General features: G+C 40.0%; 2 protein-coding genes across 6 annotated transcripts; one reads left to right on the forward strand and one right to left on the reverse strand.

The window, feature by feature from the left end:
* The first annotated feature begins 803 nt into the window (after positions 1-803).
* Positions 804-15,471, forward strand: LOC131368384 (NADPH oxidase 4). 5 transcript variants are annotated; one of them, XM_058414481.1, is made up of 18 exons: positions 804-1,039; positions 3,542-3,637; positions 4,251-4,361; positions 5,029-5,113; positions 7,775-7,872; positions 8,064-8,091; positions 8,202-8,274; positions 9,505-9,585; positions 9,704-9,875; positions 10,000-10,164; positions 10,247-10,309; positions 10,543-10,603; positions 10,709-10,787; positions 11,427-11,546; positions 12,762-12,870; positions 12,992-13,060; positions 13,210-13,310; positions 15,295-15,471. In XM_058414481.1, exons 1-18 carry the CDS (start codon positions 983-985, stop codon positions 15,413-15,415), a joined length of 1,689 nt encoding a protein of 562 aa, XP_058270464.1. In that variant the 5' UTR covers positions 804-982; the 3' UTR covers positions 15,416-15,471. The 5 variants fall into 5 exon arrangements, with proteins under 5 accessions (XP_058270464.1, XP_058270465.1, XP_058270466.1 ...); XM_058414482.1 differs by having other exon boundaries at positions 4,255-4,361; XM_058414483.1 differs by lacking the exon at positions 11,427-11,546.
* A 365-nt stretch (positions 15,472-15,836) lies between these two features.
* tyr (tyrosinase) lies at positions 15,837-23,678 on the reverse strand. The gene is made up of 5 exons (XM_058414486.1): positions 22,831-23,678; positions 21,035-21,251; positions 17,533-17,680; positions 17,265-17,446; positions 15,837-17,177 (listed from the first exon to the last, which is right to left on the reverse strand). The coding sequence occupies exons 1-5, from the start codon at positions 23,656-23,658 to the stop codon at positions 16,936-16,938; spliced, it is 1,617 nt and encodes a 538-aa protein (XP_058270469.1). The 5' UTR covers positions 23,659-23,678; the 3' UTR covers positions 15,837-16,935.
* Between the last annotated feature and the right edge of the window lie 250 nt (positions 23,679-23,928).

Consider the following 23,928-nt stretch of genomic DNA (forward strand, 5'->3'; position numbering starts at 1 on the left):
ACCAACTCTTACTCAGTCCAGTGCTTTACAAGCTTTTAACATCAGCGCTCTATCAGCAAGTTAAACTTCAAGATCTACTTTTTGAAGACGAACTTTAATTTTTTTTTTTTTCGTTTTGTTTTGAGATTGTAAAGCTCCCTAACAGTTGGTAAGTTTTATTTAGTTTGGATTTAATAGGAACATTTTTAAACAGAGTTCAACTGAGAATCTTATGTTCATTTCGGAAATATTGTTATTTTTAATGTAAGAAAAAAAGATATAGGATTGTAAGGCTTTATTATTTTCATTACTTTTATTACAATTAATTAAAAAAAACGAATATACTGCATGATTTTTGCCACTAAATAGTCATTTAACTGATGCAACTTTTGACTTAATATTTTTAATCACCTTTTTTAAATCAGAAACCTTAATGATTAATAATGAAACTTTTATGTCATTCATATATTTTCATTTATTTTTTATTACAAAACATTTAATAAACACTGTCATACAGTGTGTACGATGCAGCTGCCAACACGATACATTTCTATATTTTATTTGTTGTACTTATTGATTTTTTTTTTTTTTTTTTAAATTCATATTATGAATTCTGTATCACTTTTTTGGTAATGTAATTTTTTTTACAACAACAACAACAACAATAATAATAATGATAATAATAATAATAATAATAATAATAATAATAATAAGTTTTATTTTTCTGTCAGCTTTCACACAGCTTTAAAGAAAGCGGTATTCATTCCCATTTCCGCAACTCAAAGCTCCCCCTCCTCTCCCCCCCACCCCCCACCCCCCTATAGTGGTGGGAGAAAATCGCTCCCGACGAGTCCAAACCCGAGTGCAACCGGCCGGTGCGAGAGAGAGAGAGAGAGAGAGAGAGAGAAAAAGAAGGGAGTAGAGGGCGAGTGGAGTGAACCCGGTCCGGTGTTGAAGGCGGACTGAGCACCGACTGAACGCCGGGAGCTCGCGCACTGTGGATATGGGTCTGTCTCTGAAGAACTGGTTGACAAACGAGGGAGGAAAACACTGCGTGCTGGTACTGAACACACACACACACACACACACACACACACACCACTGACTCAAATGTGTTGAATTACATTGTGTATGTGTGTGTGTGTAATTAATTAATCCCAGTTTGTGCGGTATGTGTAGTGGGTGTTAATTTAATTGCAGTGTTACATGAAGAGTCTTTTCTATTAAATTCTGCACTGATTAGAACAGCAGCTCTTAGTTTATTCTTAGTTTTTCCGCTCGTGGATAAATCCTGCTTTGCTGAACAAGCTGCTCTGTTGTGTTGCCTAAGAAAGTTAAATAAAATCGAACATAATAATAATAATAATAATAATAATAATAATAATAACTTAATCGAACTTTCAGCTGAATCTACCTCAGAATGATCTCATTAGCGTAGAAGTTGAACAAATACTTTTAATCTTTAGGGCAAAATGTGACAAAAGTATCGTAAACTTAGCATATTAGCATAGCAAATTGATTTGCCTAGCAGATAGCAGATTGGTTAGCATAGCAAATTGACAGTCAATGAAACATATTGTTTAACTTAAACAACTTGTTAATAATGTCATGATTTTTTTTTTGTAAAAGTTTATGGAAATATGAGTGTGTAAATATGTGAGCACAATTACACAGTTAAACAAGACAAACGCTGTGTTTTGTGTAAAATGTCTAAAATGGCTGACAGAAGTAACAGAATGTTAGCATGTTAGCATAAAACTCAAAAGATTGCTTGTGAAATGGCTTCTTCAGATAAATACTTCTATAATTCCGCATGTCTGGTTAATAATCATTTTCCTGAACAACAATAGCTAACTAGCTAAATTAGTTATTCGATCATTTCTGACTGGTTTTAAGTAATCTGTCTACCCTTGAGTAGCGAAAAATGCTAATTAGCTAGCGATCGTTTGCAGTGTTGACTTCTGTTGAATCTTTACTCTTGTGGTGCAGAATTAACACTTTAACTTTGTTTCACTCAACACAGTATGTTGAATTCATCGTAAATTCCTTTTTAATTCAACACTTTAAGGGTTAATTGTAAACTTGTGGTGTATGTAACACTGCCGGTGTTAACTCTACATTCTCACAATCATACACTGAAGGTGTTAATTCTACTCAAAACATTGATGATGGTAATTCTACTTAAAACACTGACAGTGTTAATTCTACTCAAAACACTGACAGTTAATTCTACTCACAATTATCACTGACAGTGTTAATTCTACCCACAGCACTGAAGGTGTTAATTTTACTCAAAACACTGACAGTTAATTCTACTTACAATCATCACTGAAGGTGTTAATTCTACTCACAATCATACACTGAAGATGTTAATTCTACTCAAAACATTGATGTTAATTCTACTTAAAACACTGATCGTGTTAATTCTACTCAAAACACTGACAGTTAATTCTACTCACAATTATCACTGAAGGTGTTAATTCTACTCAAAACACTGAAGGTGTTAATTCTGTTCACAATCATCACTGAGGGTGTTAATTCTACCCAAAACACTGCTGGTGTTAATTCTACTCACAATCAACACTGAAGATGTTAATTCTACTCACAGTCAACCCTGAAGGTGTTAATTCTGCTCAAAACACTCACTGTTAATTCTACTCAAAATACTGAATATGTTAATTCTACTCAAAACACTGATAGTGTTAATTCTACTCAAAATACTGAGGGTGTTAATTCTACTCAGAACACTGACAGTGTTAATTCTGCTCAGAATAAATCAATTTCGCTGACAATCAACTCTGAAGTTGTTAATTCTACTCAAAACACTTAGTGTTAACTCTACTCCATACACTGAATGTGTTAATTCTATGCACAATCATCACTGAAGGTGTTAATTCTACTCAGAACACTGAAGGTGTTAATTCTACTCAGAACACTGAAGGTGTTAATTTTACTCAAAACACTGAAGGTGTTAATTCTATGCACAATCACTGAAGGTGTTAATTCTACTCAGAACACTGAAGGTGTTAATTCTACTCAGAACACTGAAGGTGTTAATTCTATGCACAAACATCACTGAAGGTGTTAATTCTACTCAGAACACTGAAGGTGTTAATTCTACTCAAAACAACGAAGTTGCTAATTCTACTCAAAACACTGAATGTGTTAATGCAGCACTATACACTAACTCAACATTTAATTGTTATAAATAATTGAATGGTTCTGTTCAGTGAGCAGTAGCGCCTCCTTCTGACCAATCAGATTTGGGAATTTTCTGGTTCAATTCATTTATTATAGAAAACGTAAAGACACGGTGACATAGGAAACAAATCAGATTGATAAAGAATATCAACATTTTTCTCAGAAGTGCTGGAAATTTACAGAAAAATACACTTACTATGACTGTAATTCCACTTAGCATCAACCGCTAACTGATTTGCCCTCAGTTCTGCCATGTTGATAAACATCAACATTCAATCACAGCTCTTAATCTGGAAATGTCTGAATGTTTTGAACGCTCCAAGAATGAACTGTTTTCAGAAGTGTGTGTGTGTGTTTTTAGGTGATATGGGTAGGTGTGAGTGTGTGGCTCTTCTGGAGGACGTTCATGCTGTACTGCAGTGGAGCACAATATTACTACTTACACAACATGCTGGGGGTGAGACACACACACACACGCACACACACATGATGGTATGATCCATGTCAACTGAGTGTGGGGAGTGTATAGTGTGTGGTTAATGTACATGTAGTTAAATAATATGTGTTTTCTTTAACTATACAGTGAACATAATGTTCATGTGTGTGTGTTTGTGTGGTGTCCAGTCTGTGTGTAGATGTGGTGAGGTAGTCAAATATTATACACACACACATACACACACACACTATGTTCTACCTGTAGAAAAGTGAACAGATGTCACACTGTGTGTGTGTGTGTGTGTGTGTGAGAGAGAGAGAGAGAGAGAGAGTATTTCCTTACAGCAGAGGGGAGCATGTGGCAGCATGTCAGCTTCTACAAAGAGAACAGGAAGATCACATATAGCATATTAGCGGGGCTCAGACACACACAAACACACACTACAAAGTCTGTTCTCTCTACAGTTAAGGAAACAATATATATTAAGTATGTGTGTGTGTATATGATATTTGACTACATGTATACACAATCTACACACACACACACACACACTAGCCAGTAACTATGAAGTTGTTACCATTTTAATAAACAACTTAACTCATTTGTGTGTGTGTGTGTGTGTGTGTGTGTGCAGCTAGGATTGTGTGTAAGCCGAGCATCAGCATCTGTCCTGAACCTGAACTGCAGCCTGGTCCTTCTGCCAATGTGCAGATCCATCCTCACTGTACTGAGGGGACAAACACAGGTAAGACGGTGAGACAGACAGAGAGAGGGAGATAGAAACAGACATACAGAATGAGACAAAAAGAGAGTGAGACTGCCAGAAAAAGAGACAGACAGAGAGAGGGAGAGAGACAGACAGACAAACAGAAAAAGACAGAAAGAGAGACAGAGAGAGGGAGATAGAAACAGACATACAGAATGAGACAAAAAGAGAGTGAGACTGCCAGAAAAAGAGACAGACAGAGAGAGGGAGAGAGACAGACAGACAAACAGAAAAAGACAGAAAGAGAGACAGACAGACAGACATAAAAAGACAGAAAGAGAGAAAGTCAGAAAGAGAGCAAGACAGACAGAGAGGGTGAGAGAGACAGACAAACAGAAAAAGACAAAAATAGAGACAGACAGAAAGAGAGAGAGTCAGAAAGAGAGCAAGACAGACAGAGAGAGACAGGCAGACATAAAAAGACAGAGACAGAGAAACAGAGACAGACAGACAAACAGAAAAGACAGAAAGAGAGACAGCCAGACATAAAAAGACAGAAAGAGAGAGACAGGGAGAGAGAGAGAAAGAGAGACAGACAGAAAGAGACAGGGAGAGAGAGAGATGTTCAGTGTTGCATGAGATAAACTCCTTGCTAAAACTGAAACTGAGACTGAAATGTAAACTCAATGTTTATCATCTGTTTCAGGTAAACAGTAGAAAAGTGCGTAGGTTGTTGGATAAAAGTAAAACCTTCCACGTGGCGTGTGGTGTTGCTATTTGCGTCTTCTCAGGTGAGCCGTCGCTAGGTTGCTAACACTGATAAAATCATACTGAAAAAAAAAAAAACTAGCTATAACTAACCAAATACAACATTCTAGCCTCAAGTATCCTTGCTAATGACTAATGACCACAGTTAGCATCTTAGAATCTTCCGTTTCTCTTCAAGTTACAATAGCATGTTACTAGCTATATTTCGTTTTTTTATTCATGAATCCTTATAGCACACACTAGAGCTGGACATTCAGGGCTAATCAAGCCACTAGCATCTAGTGAAACACTGGCTAAAATATCTAACCACAACTAGCTAACTCTATATATGGGAATGAAATCAGCAGCTAAAGAGCTAATTCTAAACATTTACCACAAACTAATTAGCTAATTAGCATCAGCAATTATATAATAGAAATATATTTGTAGTTGTTTTTATTGATTTTTTTGTGTGTATATTTGATGATCCACAAGATCCACCCATTATCATAGCTACTAACAGCTAATTACCCCAGTTAGCATCAATCGTTTAAAGAAAACACAGCTAATTATTTTAGACTGGTGCTGAAATCTAAGTGGACCAGCTGCTTGGTAAACAGGTGTGTGTGTGTGTGTGTGTGAGTGAGAGAGAGAGAGAGAGAGAGAGACTGATAGAAACTTCTAGAATCTTTACTGTATGTCTTCCCTCAGGATTTTTGCTGTTGTTCTAATTACAGAGTTTTTAAGTTCTGAGGCAGCCTATCGCCATGGCAACAAGGTGACATACAGTGCCATAAAGTGGTTTATGAGAGTCGAGAGAGAGAGAGATGGATAGAGGGAGGAGGAAAGAGGTAGAGAGAGAAAGAGAGAGAGATTATCAGCTGTTGAACAGATCCTCGGTCCTGCATACTTAAAGCATGCTGTCAGACTCCTCCTCAGGGGGTACTGTGTGTGTGTGTGTGTGTGTGCGCGCTCTAGGACATTCTATACTGCTAAGGAAACAAAAACTAACAGACCCACAGTTTGGATTTCAGAGCTTTTTTTCTTTTACCACACAGCAACGTTAAGTAAATATAGCAGCTAACTTGCAAGAGGCTAATTTGTTTGATGCTAACATTACCACAAGTCAGTTTCTAGTAAAATTTTGCAGACATCGACACAAGACTTACTGTCCTTTTCATTTTCCACTCAGTTGTTTTCAATCATTTCAATAAACATGAGTTAGTTTACTGTATTTCTCGCTAGTTTTTCATTGTAGCAGGAGGTGTGTGTGTGTGTTTTAAACTAGCACAGGCTAATTTTCTGCTCATTATCATACTGAAATCCTGTTTCCTAAGTAACTTTAGCTAGCTAGTTTTTAAGAGCACAGCTTTGTGATTAGATAACGCAAATCCGTGGTTACATGTTGTAACATGCTTGTTTTATCATGTCATCTTTCTATGGTAACAGCTACAATAAAAAGGATGATGACTGAAGACTATTGGAAGGGGTATCCAGTGCCAGCACTTTGTAACAGTGTTAATCTGTAGGTTGAAGTCTAGCTAGGACATTCCAACAAAACTGTTGCCAAAACACTGTTGCCTCACAGAAAGAAGGTCCTGGGTTGGAATCCTGGATTCGAACAGGGGCCTTTCTGTGTAGAGTTTGCATGTTCTCCCCGTGCCTGCGTGGGTTTACTCTGGGTACTCCAGTTTCCTCCCACATTCCAAAAACATGTACATTAGGTTGATTGGTAATTCTAAATTGCCCATAGGAGTGAGTGTGAGTGTGTGTGGTTGTCTGTCTATATGTGTGGCCCTGTGATGGACTGGCGACCTGTCCAGGGTGTACCCCTGCCTTTCGCCCAATGTGTGCTGGGATAGATCCCTGTGACCCTAATTAGGAATAAAGCGGGTATGGACAATGGATGGATGGATACAAAGCACACAGGAGCTAGGCAGCTGTGAAACGTGTCAGTGAGCGAATACGTTACTTTACGCACCAATCTCGGTCAGGATCAAGCACTTGGATTTCCTTCCATTCAGCTGCTGCTGACAGCCTTCTCCGTCTCTCAAACGTTTCTCTGACAGATGTAATCAGTGTAATTTTTACACTGACAAACAAAAGTTTGAGTGAGTTTTAAAAAATTGTTACACAAATTTCTATACAAATTATACTTTTTTTTAATACAAATTGACAGAACCAGTGCGAAGATTCTTCTTCTTACTATTACTATTATTATTATTGTTATATCGTGTGCATATTATATTACAGAATAGTAATACAGAATAGCGACCGTTGTTAGCTATTTTTACTTCAGGGAACGAATCAAACAAATCTGAACGTGAACTTCACATAAGTTGAAACACACCAACAAAATATCAGAAACAATAATGCTAAGCTTAGAAGCTAGGTTGCGTTTGTGAAAGTAACTAGTTTAGTTGCTAGTACTTAGCTGTTTAACATTGTGTTAGCGTTATTATCCGAGTGCTGGAAATTGAAAGCATGTGTTGGGAAGTTTGGTGGCTTTCAGGTGAAGTGTGTATCTGCTTGTGTGAATGTTCCGGTAATGACGTCATCGCTGATGTCTGGACATCATGTTTAAGTATTGCTTTGAGAATCTGTCCAGTTTTATTGTGTTTTTTATGTAGTTTATTCTGTGGAAAAAGATATATGTGGTCCTACGTTTATCTAGATAATGTGTTTGTGTGTGTGTGTGTTCACAGTGGTACATGTGAGCGCTCATCTGGTGAATGCCGTCAGCTTCTCTGTCCGATTCTCAGATGATTTTCCTGACCTCAATGTCGCACATTTCCGGGGCCAGGTAACACGCGCACACACACACACACACAAAATCACACGAAAACACACACTCAAAATTACACAGACTCAAAATCACACACACTCAAAATCACACACACACACACACACACACACTACTATGACTACGATCACACAAAGCTGCATCTTTTATATTAAGGTTTAATGACCCTGTGTGTGTGTGTGTTGGTGCAGGATCCCCGTGTCCTCATTCTGACCACAGGTGAGTAAGACGGATCAGATATCTAGTAAGAACATTAAAGCAGACCTGAGTTGTAGTGTTTGGGGCGGATCCAGTGATTTATGATCGTTTCCTTCACTCTGATTGGTCAGTTCCTGGGATTACAGGCATCCTATTGGTGCTCATTTTATTCCTGATGTTTACAGCGTCTTCGCACAGTATACGGTAAATCTGTCTCTCTCTCTCTTTTTCACTCCTCTCTTTAATTTCATCTTTTCTTTTCTCATTTAATGTCTTCTTTTCTATTTTCTTCATCTTTATACTCCTTTTCTTTTCTTTTTATTTATATTCATTTTCTTTTTTCAGCTTTCTTTTGCAGTCTTCTTTTTCTCTTGTCCCCTCAGTTTCTCCTTACTTTTCTTGTCCTCTTTACCTTTCACTCATTTCTTCCTTTTACTCTTCTCTTCTCTTCATTGTTGAATTTTAACCCTCTTTTTTGTTCTTGTCCTTTCTACTCTCATTTCCTATTTTTATCTTTTTCCTTTATTTCTTCCTCCTCATTTATTTATGTTTTTCACACCTATCTTGCCTTTATCCTCCTTTTCGCTTAACTTTCCCCCACTCCTCTCTGTTCTTCTACCCTTTTCCCCCCTCTCCTGTCTTTACTTCCTGTCTTTTACCCTCGTAACAAGTGGGCACTTGTAAATTGTCAGCTGACCCACGTCTAACCTCACACACACACACACACACACACACACTTCAGTGATTACAGTGTCTCTGACTGCACCCTTCTCTGATTGAAGTGTGCTTTCTGGCCTGTGGCTGTGTTCAGATTGCAGTATGATGAGTGTTTCAGCAGACTCAATGACCCGCTCTCGTCCTCAATAAGACACGCCCCCAACCCCAGGGCTCTCTGAAGGGCACTTAACACTTGCTGCCCTGAAGAGGACTGAAGGCTCTTTCATTCCATTTCTGATCCACTTCAGCTCTGTTCTCAATGCATACTCGCCCACTTCCCCTAACCACTTCACAAGCAGATACTCTCATGTATTCTTTCTTTCTTTCTTTCTTTCTTTCTTTCTTTCTTTCTTTCTTTCTTTCTTTCTTTCTTTCTTTCTTCCTTCCTTCCTTCCTTTCTTCCTTACTTTCCTGCTTCTTTCTTTCTTTCTTCCTTTGTATTTATGTATTCATCCACTTGCGTCTTGTCATTGTTCATTTTTTATTCTATTTTCATTTTTTAACTTGCACTAATGTTTTTTTTTAACTTTTGGTAAATAAAGAGTTTAAAGTCAAGTCAAAGTCTTTCTTTCTTTCTTTCTTTCTTTCTTTCTTTCTTTCTTTCTTTCTTTCTTTCTTTGTATTTTTATTTATTTATTTATTTATATTTTTTTCTCATTTCATATGTCTATGTCTATTTTCTTTTTCATTCATTTGTGTGTGTATGTGTCTCCACAGTGTGTGCAGCTATGAGATCTTCTGGTACACTCACAATCTTTTCATAATCTTCTACATCATACTGATGCTGCATGTGCTGGGGTAAGACCTCTCTCTCTCTCTCTCTCTCTCTCTCTCTCTCTCTCGCTCATACACACACACACACACACACACACACACCCAACCAACCAGAATCACATCTAGCCTCCTTGTTATACAGAGGGGTTTTAAAGTACCAGACGAATGTGGAAGCCCACCCACCAGGCTGCGTCTTAGCCAATCAGACGCGTCCAACTGATCCGACGGCAAGAGAAGGAAAGAGAGTGGAGTCAGTCAAAGGCACACCTACAGTGTGTAGTGAAGAGGCCAAGTTTCATCCTCATTTTCCCCAGGTGTGTGTGTGTTTGGTATAATCAGAAACAATACATTCCCCAACTGATTAAGACAACATGCTGTCCTGCTGATTATATGTATAATTGATTTAATTGTGTGTGTGTGTGTGTGTGTGTGTTGTAGACGTGGCTGTGGGTCTCGGCTCCTCTCTGTCTGTACTGTGCCGAGAGAGTGTATCGCTATGTGAGGGGCAGCACCCCTGTTACCGTGGTATCTGTCTCCAGGCACCCCTGTGATGTAATTGAGGTGCGCATGCTGAAGAGTGGCTTTAAGCCCCGCCCAGGACAAGTAAGCTCCGCCCCATATATGCATATACTGTTATTATAAAACTATAAAGCATTCATTTCTTATGTGTGTGTGTGTTCCTTAGTACATTCTGCTGAACTGCCCAAGTGTTTCATCATTTGAAAACCATGCATTCACTCTGACTGCAGTGAGTATGTGTGTGTGTTTGTGTATGTGTGTGTGCATGTGTGTGTATTTGTGTGTGTGTTTGTGTGTATAGCTTTTATGTTATTGTTTATATGTGCCTGTGATTGCTTGTGTTGATGATGTAATGGTTCTGCAGATACACACCAGGGACTTTCCTGGAAGAGTCTGTGTGTGTGTGTCTTTGTATATATGTGTGTGTATGTGTGTGACTCATTCTATATTTTTACTCTTCAGTGTCCAACCCAGAACAAAGAAACATTTGGAATTCATATTCGAGTGCTTGGGGACTGGACGAGTGAGACACACACACAAACACACACGCACACACACACACACAAACTAATAATGGCGAGATTATAACAAACACACACACACACTTTTTCTCTCTCTTTCTCTATAGAATGTTTTTCACAGCTGTTGCTTCCCGAGTCAGAACACTCCGAGATCCTTCCCATGATGCATCAGCACAGATACCCCAAGTACGTGTGTGTGTGTGTGTGTGTGTGTGTGTGTGTGTGAAATGTTCGTTTTATCTCCCTGAGTGGTGAAAAGCTATGACCTACTGACCTCTTCAGTACTTTGGGATTAGAGTATGTAAACTTTTGGATTTTTGTGTGTGTGTGCACGTGTGTGCACGTGTGTGTGTATATGTGTTGTTTTTACAATGCACTGAACAATGAGAATGAGTCATGGAAACTCATCTGCTTCCAAATTTTGTGTGTGTGTCTAACTTATCCATTCCCAAGCACTCAAATATGTTACATATGTGTGTGTGTGTATATGTGTGTGTGTCTGTATGTGATTGTGTGTACACCGTTTGTGTATTCATGTGTGTATTTATGTATATGTCTATACTGTTGTGTATGTGTGTCTGTATGTTTTTATGTTCACGTGTGTATACTGTGTGTGTGTGTGTGTGTGTGCACGCTTTGGGAATGCTATCGTGTTCAGGAAATGTGTGTGTGTGTGTGTGTGTAGATACTTGCGCTACTTCATCTCCTGTTGTTTTTATAAGAAGCCGGTCTCAGTGTGATGTCATATCCGGTTGCTTGAGACACAGTGGCATGTGTGGTGCTTTGATCTGATTGGTTGCTGTACTTTGTGACTCCGCCCCCTAGGCTGTATGTGGATGGTCCGTTTGGAAGTCCGTCTGAGGAAGTGTTTAATTATGAAGTGAGTGTGTGTGTAGCTGGAGGGATTGGTGTTACACCCTTCGCTTGCATTCTACACACACTGCTGTGAGTATCACACACACACAAGCGGAGTGTGTTGACCTGTGTGTGTCAGCAAGTGTTTGAGTATCTGTTTACCTGAGTATGTTTATCTGTTGTGTGTGTGTGTGTGTGTGTATTTACCTGTGTGTACATACTGTGTGTGTTACCTCTATGTCTTTGTGTATGTGTGTGTTGAACTCTATGTACAGTATGTGTGTAGCTGTGTGTGTGTCATTGTGTTTATCTTTGTATGTGTATGTTTAACTAGTTGTGTGTGTATTTACCTAAAGTATGTGTGTGTAACTGTGTGTTTACTTGTTGCGTTTGTGTGTATGTTTACCTGTATGTCTTTATCTGTGTGTGTCTGTGGCTGTACCCATGTGTATCTGTGTTTGTTTACCTGTGTGTGTGTGTGTTCCTGGTGGTTATTTCAGAGTAATGTAATAAAATCCAGACTAATTTATAACATCCTTTAGAAACAGCATGTTCCACTAACACAATCCAGATGTGTCCTGTTCCCACTGAGTCACACAGCATTGTAGAACCTTACGTTCAGACGCAAACACACAATGTTGGAACACGTCAAAAAAACACCTTCAGCTGGACACTAAACACACAACTCGTCACGTTACCAAGAAAACACTGACATTGGAGACTCCTTCCACACGTGAGAGAAAGATCTTCTCTCAGAAAGCTTATATGCTTTTAAAACTCACTCATTGTTTATCGTACAAGTCCTTGTGAAACAGCTGTTACTATGGAAATGATAACAAGCACATCAGGTGATTTGAATTACAGCAGGAACCATTCTTAGAGCGGACCCTAAAGATAATTAATCAACACCTATTGACCGATCAGAATCTAGAATGCTTCATGGTCTATTGTATAACGTGTTAACAGATGTTAATAAGATCACATGACCTGCCCGAGCTAAGATAAGGCTAAACATCAGCCTGACGCTGAGCAGGTTGTTGCCTTAGTAACCGAACAGGATTTAGGATGAACTTCCTTCATGTGAACAAATGCTCTGGGATTTTTGAAGTGTTTGGGTTACTGAGTTAACCTGATTTGTGTAATACCCCCTACGTGTGTGTGTGTGTGTGTGTGAGTGAGTGTGTGTCTACCTAAGTGTGTGTGTGTGTGTTTAAGTGAATTGATGTTAATTGTAACCTTAATATGCATAGATACATAGAGAACCCTTTATCTATTGACCTGTGTGTGTGTGTGTGGTTGTGACAGTGATGACTGGCGTCACTATAAGCTACAGAGACTCTACTTTGTGTGGGTGTGTCGAGAGTTGCAGTGCTTCTACTGGTTTGCTGAACTGCTGTGTAGTTTATATCGCAAGGTAACACACACACATATATGGTCTGTATTGCCATCTGCTGTTTAGAGCAATAACTGCACTCCTTTCTCTTTATCTTTCTGTGTGTGTGTGTCTTTTCTCGCTGTCTCTCTTTTCTCTGTAGTTGTGGGAGGAGAATCGCCCTGACTTCCTGAATATTCGTCTCTATCTCACAAGTACACATAAGCTACAGGTAACACACACACACATACACACACACATCAGATCATTACACATTTATCTAGAATTGCTTTAACTCTTTACAATTATTCTCTAATTATAATTTTATTAATGTTTAAATATTATTAATGATTTATAATTAGCATGATATTATTTTACCAGAACCTCAGAGAAGAAAAGTACCGCCCCCTGAGTTCCAGGCTGCTGATTGGTCGACCCAATTGGAAGCATCTTTTTCAGGAGATAGGGAAAGCCAATCGGCAGTAAGTACTGAAACGCAGAGAATTTTTTTAATTTACTAACGGAATAAATCTCTATATAAAAGCTCTTTATATTTTAGTTCACATTACTGTCAGGACTACAGGGCTAGAGAACTAGAGCTAGGAGCTACAAGGACTAGGTAACCAGGAACTGGGATGGATTGTTCTTGTGGAACATCCATCTCCCAGTTACCTAGTCCTTCTAGCAAAAGTGAATTAATTAAAAAAATAGATAGGAACTCAACAACCTACTACAGGAACCTAGGAATTAAAAACTAGACCTTGGAACTAGAGCAAGGAACTTCCAGAGGTAGGAAGTAGAATAGCTAGGGAACTAGAGAACTAGTGTAGTATTAGGATGACTAGGGAACTAAAACTAGGGAATACAAAACTAAAGAACTAGAGCTAAGTACTAATGAGGAGTGAAGAGCTAGAGGTTACTAGCTAGCTATAATTATAAAGCTAGAAGGAACTAGAAGTAGGAAGTCTAGGCTACCAGAGCTAGAAATTACTCGGGTACTAGGGATAGGAACTAGAAGAACTCAGTAATTTGGACCTTGGAACTAGGTTAAACAATTACACTAGAAATATAAAACCTAAAGGAATTAATCTCTGGGCTAGAAGAAATTAGGAACTTGTCAGGAACCCAACAGACAACTACTACAGGAACCTGAAGGATAAATGAAGTAGATCTGATAACAGTGGTAACTCAAGTGGTTAAGGCTCTGGGTCATTGACCGGAAGATCAGGATTCATGCCCTGGTACCACCAAGCTACCACTGTTGGGCCCTGGAACAAGGCCCCTGAACCCACCCTGCTCCAGGGGTGCTGCATCATGGCTGACCCTGTGCTCTGACCCCAAACCCCTAAGGATGGGATATGCGAAGAAAGAATTTCACTGTGCATTAATGTATCAGTGACAAATAAAGACAACTTAACTTAAACTGAGTTATACACCTGGAGAACCAGACCTAGAAATTAAACCTGGTAAATAAGAGCACTAGGAACTAGAGCAAGGAACTTTGAGGACTAGCGATCTAGAGGTAGTTAGCAATCTGGATAAAAAAAGAATAAATAGGTAATGAGAGCTAGGTATTAGAAAGACTAGGAGGAATATGGAACTAAAGAACTAGAGCTGGATACTAGGAGGACTAGTTATGTAAAGTTATGGTTGAAATGACTAAGGAACTAGAAGAAGGCCTCCATTATTAATAACTATGAGGACTAGGGTACTGGAGCTAGGAACTCGGACAATTCTAGGCAACTAAAGATAGGGATTAGAAGGACTAGTTTACTAGCTCAAGGAACTGAGGCCCTGTCCACAAGAACAACTACAGCTTAAAACCCGCCCATTAAAAAAAAAAAAAGCGAGCCCAAAATGCATACCGTTATAACTAATACAATAACAAACAGTTACAACAATTAATAACTTAGTGATACCGGCTTAACGAGTAGAACAATTACAACAACCCGCTAATCAAGACTGAAGTCTGACTGGACAGGACTCTCCTGAACCTTATTGGCTAAACTGAACCATATAATTAAAACGCCAACATTACATATTACACTTTATTTAATCGTTTGAATAGAAAATTAATAAAATATGTTTATAGTCAAAAATAAAAACCCGGCATCAAAAAACATCCCAGATTTTATCAACCCACCCAATGCACTTTTTCCTGGTGAGACGTGACCAAAAGAAGCCCAAATGGGCGGAAACACGCCCAATCTGGCAACACTGCTTGTGAAGTCGGCATCTCAGGCTTCTGATTGGTCAACATGGCTTTACGGTTGAGATTATATCGCCACCTGTTGGTTGTTCATGCTCTTGACAGCGCTTCAGACCACGTTTTTGCATTTTCATGTGGACGAGATTTTTTTTTAAAACGAAGGAGGAAAAACAAGAACTAGTCAGGAAATTAGATTTAGGATATTCGTGAGAAACTGACCACTGTCATTTTATTTCATTTATTGTTATTTTTTTCAGTAAGAAAGTGGGCGTGTTCTGCTGTGGCCCTAAAAGTATCTCCAGAGAGTTACACAAACTTTGTAACTCCTTCTCATCTTCAACAACCATCTTCGAGTACAACAAGGAGTCCTTCAGCTAACACACGCTGAAAATGACTTTAAAATGAACTTCATCAAATAAGAACCAAAAAATAAATGCATAAATAAATAAATAAAAAATTTCAAGATATTAAGGAAGGAGGAAAATTTTAGGAACAAAGGGATTTTTCCCCATTTTAATTTTGATGTGTATTGATACCATTATGTATTTAAATGCTGATAGAAATATAAAATTTAGTTTCAATTTTTTATATACATCTGCTGTAAATTGTGATAATTTAAGAATTTTATTTTTGTTTTCTTCTTTATTATTCTGTTTTTTATTGTTACACTTTTACACTAATTACAAATTCTTGTGGATTTTTTTTTTTTTTGCAATTGTCAGCATCAGACGTTCAGTCTGAGAATTGTTTTTATTATTTGTTTTTAAACAAATTAAAAATGAAGGTTTTTAAAAGAGAGATACTGTGTGAGATATTGCTGATTTTGCATAATGACATTGTAATGCTATATTATATGGATATTTATCCACATTTGTTGTGTGTGTGTGTGTGTGTGTGTGTGTGGATACAGAACTGCAGTGTGTGAATTTTATGAGCATTTTATTTAATCAGTATATAAACAGTTTTGGTGTTTTATTAACAAAGAACATGTTTATTTTATTCACATAATAAGCATTTAGATTCATGTACAGTGCAGTCTTTGGGTCTGACAGTGTGTGTTGTGTTTACTTATTTGTGTGTGTTCATCTGACTTTGTGTGTTTTCAGTTATTTTACTTTTTGTGTCTGAATATTGTGTCACCTTTCCAGATGTGAGTGTTGTGTGTGTTTTTGTGTGTTCATTTATTCATCTGTGTGTGTTTAGTTTTTGTGTGTTCATTTGTTTAGTTTTTGTGTGTTCATTTATTCATCTGTGTGTGTTTAGTTTTTGTGTGTTCATTTATTCATCTGTGTGTGTATGTGTTTAGTTTTTGTGTGTTCATTTATCCATGTGTGTGTGTTTAGTTTTTTTGTGTTCATTTATTCATCTGTGTGTTCATTTATCCATGTGTGTGTGTTTAGTTTTTGTGTGTTCATTTATTCATCTGTGTGTGTGTGTGTGTGTTTTCACTTATTTCACTTTTTGTGTCTGTGAATATTGTATCACTTTTCCATGTGTGAGTGTTGAGTTGTGTGTGTGTGTGTGTTTTATTTTTTGTCTGTGAGTATGTTCAGTTGTCCATGTGTGAGTGTTGAGTCATGTGTGTGTGTGTGTGGTGTTGAGTTATCCAAATATGTGTTTGTGTGTGTTCACTTTTCCATGTGTGTCTGTTGGTTATATGTGTGTGTTGTGTGTTTTTTCATGTGTGTTGAGTTATCCGTGTGTGTGTGTGTCTGTGTGAATGGTTGTGTGTGTTCATACAGTACTTCAGTATGTGTACCATGATGTGTGTGTGTGTGTGTGTGTGTGTGTAAATGTTCATGTGTGTTCATACAGTACAAGTACAGTGTGTATATATATATAAATGTATAGATATATAGATCATGATGTTTTTATTCTAATGATGTGTGTGTGTGTGTTCAGAGTGTGGTCTGATACGAGGCGGTGTCCTCCTCCTCGCTGCTATTCAGTAGTGGTTGTTTCTCTCCGTATCCATTCTTCCTGTTCCTCCGGCCACGTGTCTCCTTCACAACCCTTCTGATGATCGCAGCGATGACCGCGGCAAACAGGGCTCCGAACACTGCGGCCCCGAGCAGCCAGGGCCAAATCTGCTGCACATGCTCCCAATAAGGAGTGATAAACTCCTGCAGAAGCCGCTGAGCTGGAGAGAAAGAGAGAGAGAGAGACTCAGTTTGTGTGTGTGTGTGTTCTGTGTATGTGTGTGTGTGTGTGTGTATATGTGTCTCACTCGGATCCAGTAGGTATGTGTACTCGTATCCCAGGTCTTTTGTGGAGATGAAGTAGTCCATGTTTCTGTACAGAGGGATAAATGGCACCATGTTGTAGGCTCCATTATGGCCGACTGGAGCATTGGATTCTGGGTAGATGCTGCGCGGAGGGCGGTGAAGGCGTAGCCATCGCTCAAAGATGCTAACACACACACACATACAAAGAGACACTTTAAAAGATGAACTTTTAACAATACCAGTGTGTGTGTGTGTGTGTATTCATCTCACCTGTCTATAAAAGCATGGTGCAGAAGGAATATTGGGTCATTGGCTGATGCGGGCACTGATGACATTGAGCCGTTCATGAAGATGTGTAGTGCGTTGTGCATCGTGCTCTGACCTGACACTGCCATACCTGTCTCTGGACTCGCAAAACCTACACACACACACACACACACACTGATATTACTCTCCTTGTAAGGACATGGGTGCTATGCTACACCTAGATCCTAACAGATGCTATGCTACACCTAAAGCTAACTTCGGTACCCAAAAGGAAACATTTCTCTCTTTAGTAAATGTTAAAACTGTCAGTTATTCCTATCCTTTTGAGGACATCTGTTTCACAAGAAGTTTGCTAGGAGGTTGGCTGAGGTAGAAATTTAAACAAACATGTACTATTAACATGTGATTAAATTATTTTGTCAAAGAACTTCTTTGACAGATGATGATGTTTTGAGTCATTACACCAGTAACTCTTGGCAAATTTGAGACACTAATAGATGCTAACATGCTTATTACACACTCATATCGGTTTCTTCTGTACAACATTAGAAGGATTCGACCATTCCTATCCACACAGGCTACTCAAGTGCTTGTTCAGTCTCTGGTTATTTCGAGACTGGACTACTGCAACTCTTTACTGGCAGGTCTTCCTCTGAATGCAATTCGTCCACTGCAAATGATCCAAAAGGCAGCTGCATGGCTTGTTTTCAACCTGCCTAAGTTCTCCCACACCACCCCACTGCTGCGTTCCCTCCACTGGCTTCTGGCAGCTGCATGCATCAGATTCAAAACACTGATGCTTGCCTACAAAGCCAAGAATGGACCAGCACCATCTTACCTCAAAGATCTTTTTACTCCTCCTTTACTGCATCTCGCTCCCTCCGATTCATCTAGACTCTTCTCTGTTCTGGCACCGAGGTGGTGGAATGAACTTCTCCTAGATGTCCGTACAGCAGAGTTTCTGACTGTCTTCAAATGACGTCTTGAGACCTACCTTTTCCTGAAGCACTTAAACTAGCCCTTATCTTTCCTTGTTTATGCAGTGTTATCTGTTTAATAAACATAAAAAAAATCCAGTTTTAGGCTAATGGTATCCTAAGTCTGTTTCCTATTGAACCAGTGTTAATGTTTTCAATGATAGAGACTTAAAGCACTTTTGTATGTTGCTCTGGATAAGAGCATCTGCCAAATGCTGGAAATGTAAATGTAAATATTATTACTAGCGGAAAACTAAGGCTAATGACTGAGTAACTTTCAAGACGATGATGGGGATGTGGCAGTAAAGAACGCATTACACTTTTTCTACAAAACTGTTGCTTCATACGTTGTTTAGCAGAACAAGCTAACCGGCTAGTCTGAGGTAAACTTCCACTCGAGTTAGGAAAGTGAAGCTTGTGCTGAATAGCAACACAACAGCCTTTCTAAGATTGGTGAAAGAAATCAGTCCCACTGGATTGATGGAATGCCATAGTCAGTGTTTTACGTGACAGACACGTGTGACTTCATGCACACTCATTAAAGGTTTTAAGCATGCAAATCTGCTGAAGCAGGGTTTTGTGACTTGTTGTATGGTTTGGTTTCTTTTGGAAAGGCTCTGCACACTTACACATGATTGCCTAATTTCTTTTGGATCAGATTGGCAGACACGAAAGAGCACGTTGAGGTTCAGTGCATGTGTGTTTGGACATTATCTGGGCACACGTTGATGAAGGACTGCCTCCAGTTGTTGGTTAGGAGCCTTAATAGCTTATCAGCTAAAACCTTGAGCACTTTACATAATACTTTTTAACATTAAAGAGTCAATTGATCTTTAGGATTTTCCTGATCATTCAGTTATCCAATTATCTGACAGCACAATGCAGGAACAGGCCTTATGTAGTACACTTTTAAGGAAAAGTGTAGGTAGGTCCAGCTATGAATGTCTTTGTTACCCAACTAGCATCTAACCTGACGGACAAAAACGTAGCTGCAGCAGTATCATGGAGAGATTTCCAATGGATCCTTGGTTTCTCCATCTTTATCACTACCTCAATCCGCATTTTAATGATGATTCATTCATAATTGGATAATGTGGAACACCATCCTTCTCACTCAGACAACAAGACCAGTTTGACTTCCTCAGGATTCAAACGTGAGATCTCCTAATCACAATTTTTTTTTCATTTGTGCCAATTAGGAGCCCAGGTTTTCTACCACCATCTCAACACCAAGTAGCCACTAACTGTGAAGAGTTGCCTATCATGGTCTGACGGTGAAGGTGATCTCAATTTGATCCCCCTGGTGTGATTGCTCCCTCCAAAGTACGGAAACAAGCTACTGAGTTTAGATTGGAACAGAATCTTCTATGACTTCACAAGTTGGTCACAAACTGCTGTGGCTATAGGACATCCTGTTGTACCACACAGATTTGATCTGTTAATTTATTCTGCTCAGGATGAATCCAGATACATTCAGCCATACTATGAGGCATCTATGCTAGCATCAAACAGATGATCTTCTAGAAAAATGGTACCCCTAACTCACTGACTGTAGGTATATATCTCAGTAGATTTACCTGCTACTGTCCTCCACAGGTTCTACCACCATCCTAGTTGTTCTAGACCCAACTCACAAGATTACCCACTGTTTTTCAAGTTGCTAAGGGTCTTTTCAATTTAGCCCTCCAGCTAAGGTCTTTAGCCTGGCCACAGCTGCTAACCTACAGAATTTGTGCAGAAGCTAAAATCTATTATGCCCGGGATGTTTCGATGGAATCCCAGCCATCACCTTCAAAACCAGGTGCAGACAGGAACCCCTTATGAATTGACACTCCAGCTGTGGTTCTGCAAAGGTGAATGGGTTTAAAAGGAAACCCATACAACAGACAGAGGACTGCGACATTCATTCATTTATTCATGTTCAGTAATCATTGTATCCTGGTCAAGGAAAACACCCTAGAGGCTGATGCCAGTCCATCTCAAGGCACCACACATACACTATCATGCTCATTCACACCCCAAGGAGTAGTCAGTCCCCTGGGATGGTTTGGGAGGACAGAAGAAATAAGAGAACCTGGAAGAAACCCACTCCATGTGGCAGTACAGAGAATACTCCACACAGATTGTAACCTGAGCACAGGATCGAAGTGGATCAACCCTGGAGCTGTGAGGTGGCAGTGTTACCCTCTGTTGAGACAATAATCCTGAATTCCAACCTGGGGAACGCCTATGGCTTTACAACAAGGATCTGAACTTCCATGCTATAAACTCAGACCCTCACTCAAGGGATTATTCAAAGTCTTCCAGAGGATTAAATAGGTGACTTATCACTTCTCTCCTCTACACTCACACCCATCTTCCCATTTAGGCAGAAGTTCCTGGTTTCTTTACTGATGCGATTCCACCTTTGTTAACTTTTCCTTACCTTGGGTATCCCACTTTCTGGGTTTAGATCAATGAAGGAGCAAAACCCATCAAGTCCAGCTAACAAGAATATTACAAGGTGCGTTGTCTGTTTTTCTGTTTACCTTCCAGCACGTTCCTGAAGCTCATGTTGGCACGCCTGTCGAGCGTCTCACTCTCGTACTGTGTGAGCGAGAGGACGAACTCCACATCTGTGTTGCTAGGCAGCCGGGGAACGCGGCTAGGGTCATGGTTGCCAGGGTTTCGGAGCAGTGGACCCTCTGGCGCACCGTCACACAGCACCTCACGTGCGTTGTACTCCTCTGGATGAGTGCAGATCACCTACAAACACAAATACAGGCTTTATATTTCTTCCAAGTCTGGCTTGTAGCCTTTTCAGGAAAACGAGGGGAAAGTTTTTTCTTTCTGGCAATGGTAGGTGAACCTCTGAACTGAGAATAAAGCGGCTTTGGCTTCTGTCTACAAAACCGTGTGTGTGTGTGTGTGTGTGTGTGTGTGTGTGTGTGTGTGTGTACGTGTGCGTGAACATGAGGTGCTAGAATCCCTCGTGTGAGTCACATGTGAGTGTGTGAAAACCTACAATGTGCTCGAGGCTACTTGTCACAATCTGAAATCTGTGTGTGTAGATCTTGTAAGGTCTCTACTTTCCTCTCTACACTAGCCCACTCAACAGTATGCAATAAAAGTCGAGCACACACACTACTATGTAATATGTACAGTACTATGTACTGTATAAGTACTACTATACAAAATATTTTGTACACCACCTAGAAAAAAAAAGAACAACAAATATGGCTGTTGTATACTGTATAGTATCACAGTACATCATTACAGCACCTACAGAGTACTACAGTGACTACCACAGAGCATGAATACTTGCATACTAAATAGTACACAGAGTATTAATACTAAATGTGTCATTGGAGTAAAAGTAAACATAATTCTATCTAACAAATAGACATCTACCTTCCCACAAATCTATCTACAGAGTAAGATATTAATCATAGGCTAGTTAGCATTACACCTAGTTTAATAGTTCAACACTTACTTGGGATTTAGTTTTCATCCCTATTTCATATGAAATACAAAATAAAGTACAGGATAAAAGGTATTTAATAAACACCACAACACACCTACACGATCATAATCACTTAGATAACTAGCTAAAGCTCATATCATAAATGAGTTTTTAGAATTGTATGGTCATCCAAAAACTTCCAGGATTACACTTTACATCACAAATTTGTTTTTCTTCAGCCAACTATCCACTAGCTTACATAACGTTTGTCTAGAAAATACACATTCCAAAGTTGAAGCTAGTGACTTCACAATGAAGTGTAAAGCTGGAGAATTTTCATTCTCAACACATTTGAGCTTCAAACTGGGAGGAAGATGGATGGCTCAATTAAAGCTTGCCTAAAAACTAGCAACAAATTAGCCAGGGCATGTTTGTGATATGAGTGACCCTTAACCATTATGATGTATTTACCTTCCAGAACAACAGCTTCACTAACGTTCCTTACTAAAATGTAGCCCATGTAGCCTACTGCAATTGGTTTACTGCTTTCACACCCAGTTTTGTAGTGCACATAGGTATAATGTTTGGGGTGCAGCCTCTCAGAGTGACTATGTAACTGCTAACACTTCACTAAGATTCTTTGTGTAGCAGTAGTTTGCGTAGCTTTCTGCTGGTGATGTACCTCTTTTTGCATCCTATTTTTAACTTGTGGAATGCAATTTGGAACACAGCCCATACCAGTATTGTGTAGTGGAGACATGTAGATAATCTTTTTTATCTTCTATATGTTCAAAATATTAAGAATATGAACTTGATGGAACCATTTACACACACACACACACACACGCACGCACTGGCACTGACTAACACAGAGTTTCAGACCTTCCAGGAGGAGAAGACCGAGGCGGGGCTGATGAGGTTCGGGTCCAGCGGGCTGCGCGCGCCCATCAGCTCGTCCGTGCACACCTGGCAGTCGCTCGCGTCCCTCCAGTCCCAGTACGGGATGGTGAAGTTGAAGTCACCGGTGAGTTTGCGGATCTCGTGCTCCCAGAAGAGCAGGAAGACGCGGTGCCACGGCAGGAAGGCGGCAGCCTCGTGCGCAAAGTCAACGTCTGACCACACGTTGCCGGGACCGCCGAGGAGCGCGTCGCGCGACACGTAGTAGTGCATCCACACGAACAGGTCGTACACACTGATGTCGGCGAACATCGGATTCGCGCTGTCGATCATCTGCGCGCGCGTGCCGGTCACGATCACGTAGTCGGGGCTGATGGTGTTTTTGGCCAAGTTGAGGTACGAAATGAAGCGCTGCCGGTCCGTCACTGACAACTGGAAGATGTTCCGCCGAACGCTCTCGCGCCTTTCCGCGCAGTTGGCACCGAAGTAGCCGAATTTGCACTCGCCGCAGTTGTATCCCATGAAGTTGCCCGCGCATTGGCACGTGCGGTTGTAAAAAACGAGCGGCCACCGTTCGCGGTCGTCTACGTCGCTGTGCGGGAACTGAGGTCCATTCGGCAGATCGGGCACCGACACGTCTTGGCAGAAGCCTCGGCCGGAGCTCACGCCGCACACGGAGCCATCACCGGGCCACACGGGACAGCACGTTTTAGTCTGGAGCGCCTCGGCGGTCGCGCATGGTCGCGGGAACTGCGCGCGCGACACACACACGAGCTGCAGTAAGAAGAGCACCGAGAGAGTCACCGGCTGCATGATCAAAGCACGAGAGCATCAAACTCTCCGGAGTGCGTAAAAGAGTGAAAGAGTGCAAGGGATTGTGCTTTGTTCTCATTCATAACTAACCATAAAACACACACACACACACACAGTCACATGTTTAGGATCAGACCCTGTAGTACCTCGGGGCTCAGCCTTTGGAATTCACGCGCTCGAGTGATCCCACGCTGTGTGTGTGTGTGTGTGTGTGTGTCTATTAGAGAGTATAAAAAAGTCAGTGCAAAGCAAGTCAATGCAATGAAGAGA

The sequence above is a fragment of the Hemibagrus wyckioides genome, linkage group LG17 (genome assembly GCF_019097595.1).
Source record: "Hemibagrus wyckioides isolate EC202008001 linkage group LG17, SWU_Hwy_1.0, whole genome shotgun sequence".
In the NCBI taxonomy this organism is placed as follows: domain Eukaryota; kingdom Metazoa; phylum Chordata; class Actinopteri; order Siluriformes; family Bagridae; genus Hemibagrus; species Hemibagrus wyckioides.

What these genes read in the sequence shown, in the direction of transcription:
- LOC131368384 (XM_058414481.1), top strand. Translation starts at nt 983, where the DNA reads ATGGGTCTGTCTCTGAAGAACTGGTTGACAAACGAGGGAGGAAAACAC. An exon ending in ACTTACACAACATGCTGGGG is followed by an intron (nt 3,638 to 4,250) that starts GTGAGACACACA and finishes GTGTGTGTGCAG; the next exon opens with CTAGGATTGTGTGTAAGCCG. An exon ending in TGCATTCTACACACACTGCT is followed by an intron (nt 11,547 to 12,761) that starts GTGAGTATCACA and finishes TGGTTGTGACAG; the next exon opens with TGATGACTGGCGTCACTATA.
- tyr (XM_058414486.1), bottom strand. Translation starts at nt 23,658, where the DNA reads ATGCAGCCGGTGACTCTCTCGGTGCTCTTCTTACTGCAGCTCGTGTGT. An exon ending in CGGTCTTCTCCTCCTGGAAG is followed by an intron (nt 21,252 to 22,830) that starts GTCTGAAACTCT and finishes TTGTGTTTGTAG; the next exon opens with GTGATCTGCACTCATCCAGA. An exon ending in CTTCAGGAACGTGCTGGAAG is followed by an intron (nt 17,681 to 21,034) that starts GTAAACAGAAAA and finishes GTGTGTGTGTAG; the next exon opens with GTTTTGCGAGTCCAGAGACA.